This window comes from Podarcis tiliguerta, assembly GCF_965153285.1.
Source record: "Podarcis tiliguerta genome assembly, chromosome: 14".
In the NCBI taxonomy this organism is placed as follows: Eukaryota; Metazoa; Chordata; class Lepidosauria; order Squamata; family Lacertidae; genus Podarcis; species Podarcis tiliguerta.
The window spans coordinates 26,234,508-26,241,987 of record NC_139547.1 but is presented as its reverse complement, the minus strand read 5'-3'; the positions used below and the strand labels follow the sequence as shown (position 1 = coordinate 26,241,987).

At 42.3% G+C, this 7,480-nt stretch overlaps 1 protein-coding gene across 1 annotated transcript; it reads left to right on the top strand.

The window, feature by feature from the left end:
* Positions 1–518: 518 nt before the first annotated feature.
* Positions 519–7,438, top strand: LCTL (lactase like; the record flags this gene model as incomplete). The annotated part of the gene is made up of 7 exons (XM_083414311.1): positions 519–527; positions 2,377–2,464; positions 3,098–3,204; positions 4,927–5,053; positions 5,144–5,343; positions 6,493–6,556; positions 7,284–7,438. 7 exons carry the CDS (start codon positions 519–521, stop codon positions 7,397–7,399), a joined length of 711 nt encoding a protein of 236 aa, XP_083270437.1. The 3' UTR covers positions 7,400–7,438.
* Positions 7,439–7,480: the final 42 nt, after the last annotated feature.

The window sequence follows — 7,480 nt, the reverse complement described above, 5'->3', positions numbered from 1 at the left end:
GGTGACCGGCTTGGGCGGCAGTGTCCTCAGGGGCAGATCTGGCCTCCAGGGAATGCATCGCCCGGTAAGAGCCAGTGTGGTGTAGTGGTTAAGAGCGGTAAACTCGTAATCTGGGGAACCGGGTTCGCGTCTCCGCTCCTCCACATGCAGCTGCTGGGTGACCTTGGGCCAGTCACACTTCTCTGAAGTCTCTCAGCCCCACTCACCTCACAGAGTGTTTGTTGTGGGGGAGGAAGGGAAAGGAGAATGTTAGCCGCTTTGAGACTCCTGAAGGGGAGTGAAAGGCGGGATATCAAATCCAAACTCTTCTTCTCTTCTCTACTGCTGCCGCGATGGCAGTGTTGACTGCAGTGGGCTTCTTGGAGGCCGGATCTGCCAACTCCTTGGCAGCTCCCTTCCCCAAGCAATTCTCTAGAGCAGCCTCTCAGCCCATAGAAGCTGCTGGTCGTCTCCTCCCACTCTTTTTCCTGATGTAGATCTTCACACACCCATTCTTCACACACCCATTCTTTTCTGACATGCACAGGGTAAGGGGAAAGCCATTTTGTGGTTTGCCTCGGGTGTGAAAATGTCTTTGGCTGGCCCTGCCCAGGTTTGTGTGATAAAGTACAGTGGTACCTCAGGTTAAGAACTTAATTTGTTCTAGAGATCTGTTTTTAACCTGAAGCACCACTTTAGCTAATGGGGCCTCCCGCTGCCGCTGCACCGCCGCTGCATGATTTCTGTTCTCATCCTGAAGCAAAGTTCTTAACCTGAGGTAATATTTCTGGGTTAGCAGAGTGTGTAACCTGAAACGTCTGTAACCTGAGGTACCACTGTAAATGGAAGTGCTCTGTCATCCCCACTTTTAAAAAAAGAAAAAGAAACGGGCATTTTATGGTTAAGAAAGTGACAGGGAAACGCACTGAAAAGTGGAGATGAACAAATGACTAATGGGAAGATGTGTAAGCACCCTACAAGCAACTCAGGGTGAATCACTTGATCTCCTTGGAGAAGAGGTGGGCTATAAATGCAATCTATCTATCTATCTATCTATCTATCTATCTATCTATCTATCTATCATCTATCATCATCTATCTATCATCTATCTATCATCTATTCAGTGACCATGGACCATAATCTGCTTCATTAGAAAGCTTACACCATCGCTACACACACACACACACACACACACACACATGTATGACACAATTTCATAGATTTCTTAGTCTTCAAGGTGCCACAAGACTGCATGGTTTTTGGTACAAGAGAGTGGCAGGACTGCCAATCTGGGTACTGTTTCCGAAGATATACATTTACTTCAGGGCTGTCGCTACTGTAATCTAAAATTTAGTGCCTTTTTTGGAAGAAGAAAAAAATTGGGTGGGCTGGGATATGTGGCTAATGTGGCTGTTCGTTTTGGGACTTGTTTCCAAACAGGTAGATTTAGTTCGGTGCTGGAGATAACAACAAATGAACCAATGTTGCCAAAATCCAGTGCCAAAAATGTTTAACGTGCCAACCCTCATAAATGCAAGCTTGACAATACTCTGACATAAACACCTAAAGCTCTTCTTTAAAAAATCTCTTTCTCAAATACCTTTTTCCTTTCTCTCTCCTCTCCCTTCTGCAGAGCACACCAGAAACTGTAATAACCTAGGCCAGGTTAAAGAATTGGGCACAAACATGCCAGTGCACATAAGGGAATTATTGAGCAACTACAATATGCTGCATAGACAGAGAGCAGTTCCCTGGGTGTCAATATAAACAGCAGTTCACTATCTATTTGTGGTTTCTGCAACGCTGCATACGTGCCATCCATTTAAAGCACGTGACTTCCCCCAAAGAATCCTGGGAACTGTCGTTTACTGTAGCCCTCACAGAGCTACAATTCCCAGAACCCTTACCAAACTACAGTTCCCAGAATTCTTTGGGGGAAGTCATGTACACCATGGAGGAAATGTACTATAAATAGAAATGAAATGGTTTGGTGGGACTCCTGTTTGCTGAGTTGTTTTTTGCTGTGCTCATTTGTCGATATCTTCAGGGTTCCTCTGGGCGTTGGCAGTTCTGCCGGTCAAACCGAAGGCGCCTGGGACAAGGATGGAAAAGGCCCAAGTATCTGGGACTCTTTTGGGCATCAAGCAGGGAAGGTCTTTATGAACCACATAGCAGATTCGTCATGCAAAGGCTACTACTATACCGTTAAAGTAAGATTCCTCCCCAACCCTCCAAATTTTCAGGACTGAATTCAGTAAGCAGGATGCTGTTGGATGGATCACTAACCTATGGTAACTCAGCCTTGCAAATCTCCAATTTGTAGCATGACCTGTAGGATGTTTTTAAAGACGTGAGCAAAACTAATTTATTTCACCCTCTTTTCCCCTCTGCTTGTAGGATGACATTCAGCTATTGAAAGAACTGAAGGTTAATCACTACTTGTTCTCAATTTCCTGGCCTCGTATTTTGCCCACAGGGATTAGATGTAAGCCTAATGTTTTGGGGTAACACATCAATATTTTCCTACAATATGGCAACTAACTGATGGTGTGGAATTTGGTGGTGATCCCCCTTCTCCATACATGTATCGTACTAAACCAAGAGGGAGCTTTCAGTTTTTGTTTTTGCTGCATGATAAACCACTCTTGAAACTGAAAGAAGTTTCAGGAATACAGTGGTACCTCGGGTTAAGTACTTAATTCGTTCCGGAGGTCCGTTCTTAACCTGAAACTGTTCTTAACCTGAGACACCACTTTAGCTAATGAGGCCTCCTGCTGCCCCATTTCTGCCACGCGATTTCTGTTCTCATCCTGAAGCAAAGTTCTTAACCCGAGGTACTATTTCTGGGTTAGCGGAGTCTGTAACCTGAAGCGTCTGTAACCTGAAGCGTATGTAAGCCAAGGTACCCTGTAGTTTGTGATAGAACATGTAAGTTTTTGTTTTGTTTTGTTTTGAAAGCAATTTAACACATTCCATTGGGTGACTGCAAACACTTATGTGGGCCAAAAAAGTTCTTCTGCCCCATATATCAGGGTCAGTTTATGTATTTCCCCCTGAATTACATCTTAATATTGAGATCCTCTCTTATTCTCCCCCACCCCATCCCACCTGTTCACAGCTCAAGTGAATGAGAAAGGCATACACTTCTACAATGATACCATCAATGCACTCTTGGAAAACAGGATTGTTCCCTTTGTAATACTCTACTGCTGGGATCTGCCTCAGGTTTGAAGGAGGATACTTTGATAATGTGGGTTGGGTTGGGGAATGACAACTAACATTTAAAAATATATTTTTTTATTGACCCATCCCAGTGAATTGTAAGTTATATAAACGAAAAATAAAAGTACTGTACATGGTTATATAAAAGCATCTTGGAGTTTACTGTTGCAATTATTTTCCCCCTTTCTTTGCAAATGCATTTGTTACTTGCTTATTAATAAATTGATGGTGGTAGTAGTAGTAGTAATAATAATAATAATAATAAATTTAATTATTACCAACCATTCAACCCTGAGGTCCCAGATAACTTACAGCATTAAAAACAAAAGAAACGTACAACCCTAAGGATAAGACAGGTTCCAAAAACATGCTCTCCCATCAGAGGTCAAAGAAATAAACAACTACAGTGGTACCTCGGGTTAAGAACTTAATTCGTTCTGGAGGTCCGTTCTTAACCTGAAACTGTTCTTAACCTGAGGTACCACTTTAGCTAATGGGGCCTCCCACTGCCGCTATGTGATTTCTCTTCTCATCCTGAAGTAAAGTTCTTAACCCGAGGTACTATTTCTGGGTTAGCAGAGTCTGTAACCTGAAGTGTCTGTAACCCGAGGTACCACTGTATCTGACTTTTAGAAGACATCTGAAGGCAACCATGTATCAGGAAATTTTTTAATGACTAATGTTTCACAATTTTTTCATGTGCTGTAAGCCACCCAAATTATTACTATTGTTATTATTATTATTACCCCAAGTGTCAAAAGCCAAGGTAAAGAGGGGTTTCTCATCATCCTCCAGACAGCGGTTCTCAACCATCATCCCTGACCACTGGTCATGCTGGCTAGGAATGATGGGAGCTGTAGTCCAACATCTGGGGACCCACAGGTTGAGAAACACTGCTCCAGAAGCTATATAATGAAGGTGCCAGACACACTTCTGCGGGTAGGGAGTCCCACAGCTTACCAGCTGCCACAGAGAATGTCCTCTTCCAGACTGCCACCCCCTGAGCCTCTGAGGGTGGAGGAACTACCAAGGGATTGACAGAAGAGTTCAGACAGAAAAGCAATTGTGCATACCTACCCATAGCAATCCAATATGGAAGGAATCCTTAAAGATTTCCAATAAGCTGTTGCAGTATGTAGGATTGACATTGGCTCCCAGCATGATTCTGAATGATAACAGGTAACAGGAGGGTGCTAATTCCAAGTGGTAGCATTTCACTGCTTTTGTAATATGCTACTGTTAATTAGTACTGTTGTAGTACGGCAGGTCAGGTGTGTTGTTTTTTTCATTGTGCTCTGAGCAATTCCCACTCCCTGCAACTGATGGCCTTTGGCTAAATTCTAAAGATTTGGCTTTAAGATGGATGGAGTGACACAGCTTTTTTAAAAAGTATTAATCTTGTATTTATTAAATCAAGAGAGAATGTTGGACACTTTCAAAAATTTTAGCCATTTAAAAATTTCTTGCACATGCGCAGGTACGGAGAACTTGCAATCAAATCGTTTCCAGCCTTTTTACATACTAGCACTGCATTCTATAACCATAAATATTTGAATTATCTTGGATCACTCCAGCTACCCTTAAAATATGTACGTTGGGTGTTGGTTTTTGTTGCCTTTTTGTTGCCTTAGGAACCCAGCTCTAATTTCACCCATGGCTCTTGGAACAAGTACAGCTCTGCCTTTGATACACATATCAATGAAGACTTTCTCTTTTTGTTTATAGGCACAATATGGAAACCCACTCATTTATGTGACTGAGAATGGCATTACAGAAAAGCTACTGTATGCTCAGCTGTGTGATGAATGGAGAATCAATTATCTTAAGGGGTATATTAATGAGATGCTAAAAGGTGAAGTTTAAGTCAAATAATCACGTAAAGCAAATCAAGAACAGGTATAAAGTCTCACACTTAACAAAACCATATGATCCTTTCTTTCAGCTACTAAGGATGGTGTTAACATACAGGGTTACACTGTCTGGTCTCTACTGGATAAATTCGAATGGGAACAAGGTTATTCTGAGAGATTTGGACTCTACTATGTTGACTTTCAATATCAGAACAAACCTCGGTACCCAAAAGCTTCAGTTCACTATTATAAGGCAATAGTTGAAGCAAATGGATTTCCTAACCCAAGGGAGGTAAGGCCACTTTCTGCTAATTTTTGCTTCATGGGGAAAGGCAAAATTGATCAGATCTGAAGCATCAAACAAGCATCACTTGGCTTGGAGTTTGGCAACCATGTTTCCTTCTAAGGAAAGAGCATAAGAGCGCTGCTGGATCAAACAAAAAACCTTTTATGTTCCAAAAAGAACGAAGTCTCAAGGCTGCTCTCCAGTGTGATGTAGGGAACTTCATCTGCTTAACTTGGGTTTTTTGTTGGGACTCCCATCAGCCCCAGCCAGCATGGCCAATTGTCGTATGTAAGAGCTGGAGTCCCAGCAAACACCCAGAGGGCCAACAGTTCCCCATCCCTCACTTGGGCAGACTAAGAACGTTTCCCTGTATCACAATGGAGAGAAGCCTTGAGTATTGCCTTTTCACACATCACAGCAGGGAGAGCCAATGTTGTACACTCCAGACTTTTGGACTACATTTCCTGACATTCCATGCAGGATGAGCATGGTGGAAGTTGTAGTCCAAAACCTTTGTAGAGCTCCATCCATGCTGGTTATTCTCTGCACTCATGGTTTCCTTCAGTGTTAGAAACTGAGATATGAAAGCTAGGCGCTAAATGGCACCTTAAACCTAGGTTATGGATGTAGCAATGGAATGTCCAGGAACACATTTTTATAACAAGAATACAAAGCTGAAAATGAACTGCAGCTAAAACCTTATACTCATTTTTCACATGGTCTAGTCCTCATCTGAAGACTGCAAAAAACGAAGCCTTACGTCCCCTGCCTGCCCCCCTAATATTCTTATAAGGGTCCCTCAAAACGGTGCCTTTCCATAAGGCCGGCTGAGAGGCATAACCTTTTAGTTTGCCTAATGCTGTGGTGATTTCTTGGAAGTTGAGCAGGGAGGAATTTCTCCTCCCACACCCTCAGCACCAGCAGTGGCAGTTTTAATCTGGAATCTTAAGTGTGGTACTGTGCCCCATGCTCAGAAATTGCTTGCACTATTGAAATTCTCAGTCACAAAATGAGCCTAGAACAATGGGAGTTTCGAACACTGGTTTCCTTCAAGCAAAGTAGCTAGTTCCTCACCTAGCAGGTGTTTTTTTATAGCACATTGATGCTCCTTTCCAGTTCTATTACTTTATAGCTAACAGCAATTTGATTTGGCAGGTGGAGAACTGGCACCAGAAGGCCGCTGAAGTCTGCTCAGCCATGAACCAACTCCTTAGTGCAGGTAACTCGTTTGAACTGCCCAATGATGATTCTTCCAGACCAAAGACTGAGTTGTAGCAGTAACATAGATCAATACACTTAAGTTTCAGATTTGCTTTTAGAACTTTGCTCACTTCAGAAATTATTACATATGTTTAAGAGTCTTATGTCTCTTAAGTCAAGTAGGGAAATAGGATGTAGAATGATTGTGGTTGTGCACTTTTACCTTTAAGGGCTAGTACAGAAAAAGTCATGGGTGCAGCCATCTTAGTGTAACATTTTTTCTCGCTAGAGACACAGCACTATGGAAGCTGCCTCCCAGCACTGAGCATGCACCGTCTGAGCATAGTTAGTAGTGATGGAGGAGAGGATGCTCTGCTATGTGTGCACCAGAATGGCAAATGGTGAAGCTGCTCCAAAGATTGACAACTCTTTCTTTCCCTTTCTTTAAAAATTAAGAGTATCAGCAGAATACTGTTGCTAATATACTCAGACTAATTCACAGTAATGGGCACAACCCATTTTTGTTATCATCTGAGCATTCACATGCTTGTAGATTCTGTTAAAGGTGGGAAAAGACAGGAATCTAGAATGGGGCTTCCTTGTGTTTCAAAGTTCTTATGGGAGTTGTTGACACTTGTTCATAATTCCAACTTAGTGCAGAATGACAGCAATGCTGCTCAAAAGTAGCTTTTGATGAGAATGCACAGCTGTACTTATCTAGCCCCCACTCTTTTCTCAAATTTCAGAGCCTTTGACAACTCATTTGGAAATGGTGACTGAGATTGTTGTGCCAACAGTTTTCACTCTCTGCATTCTCATAAGTGCTGTTCTACTGCTGATTCTACTCAGGAAACATCATTAACAAGCTTTTCATGAAGCATCTTCATTTGAAAAATGTTCCCACCCATTTATTTCTCCATCTATTGGCTAGCCAAAGTTCATC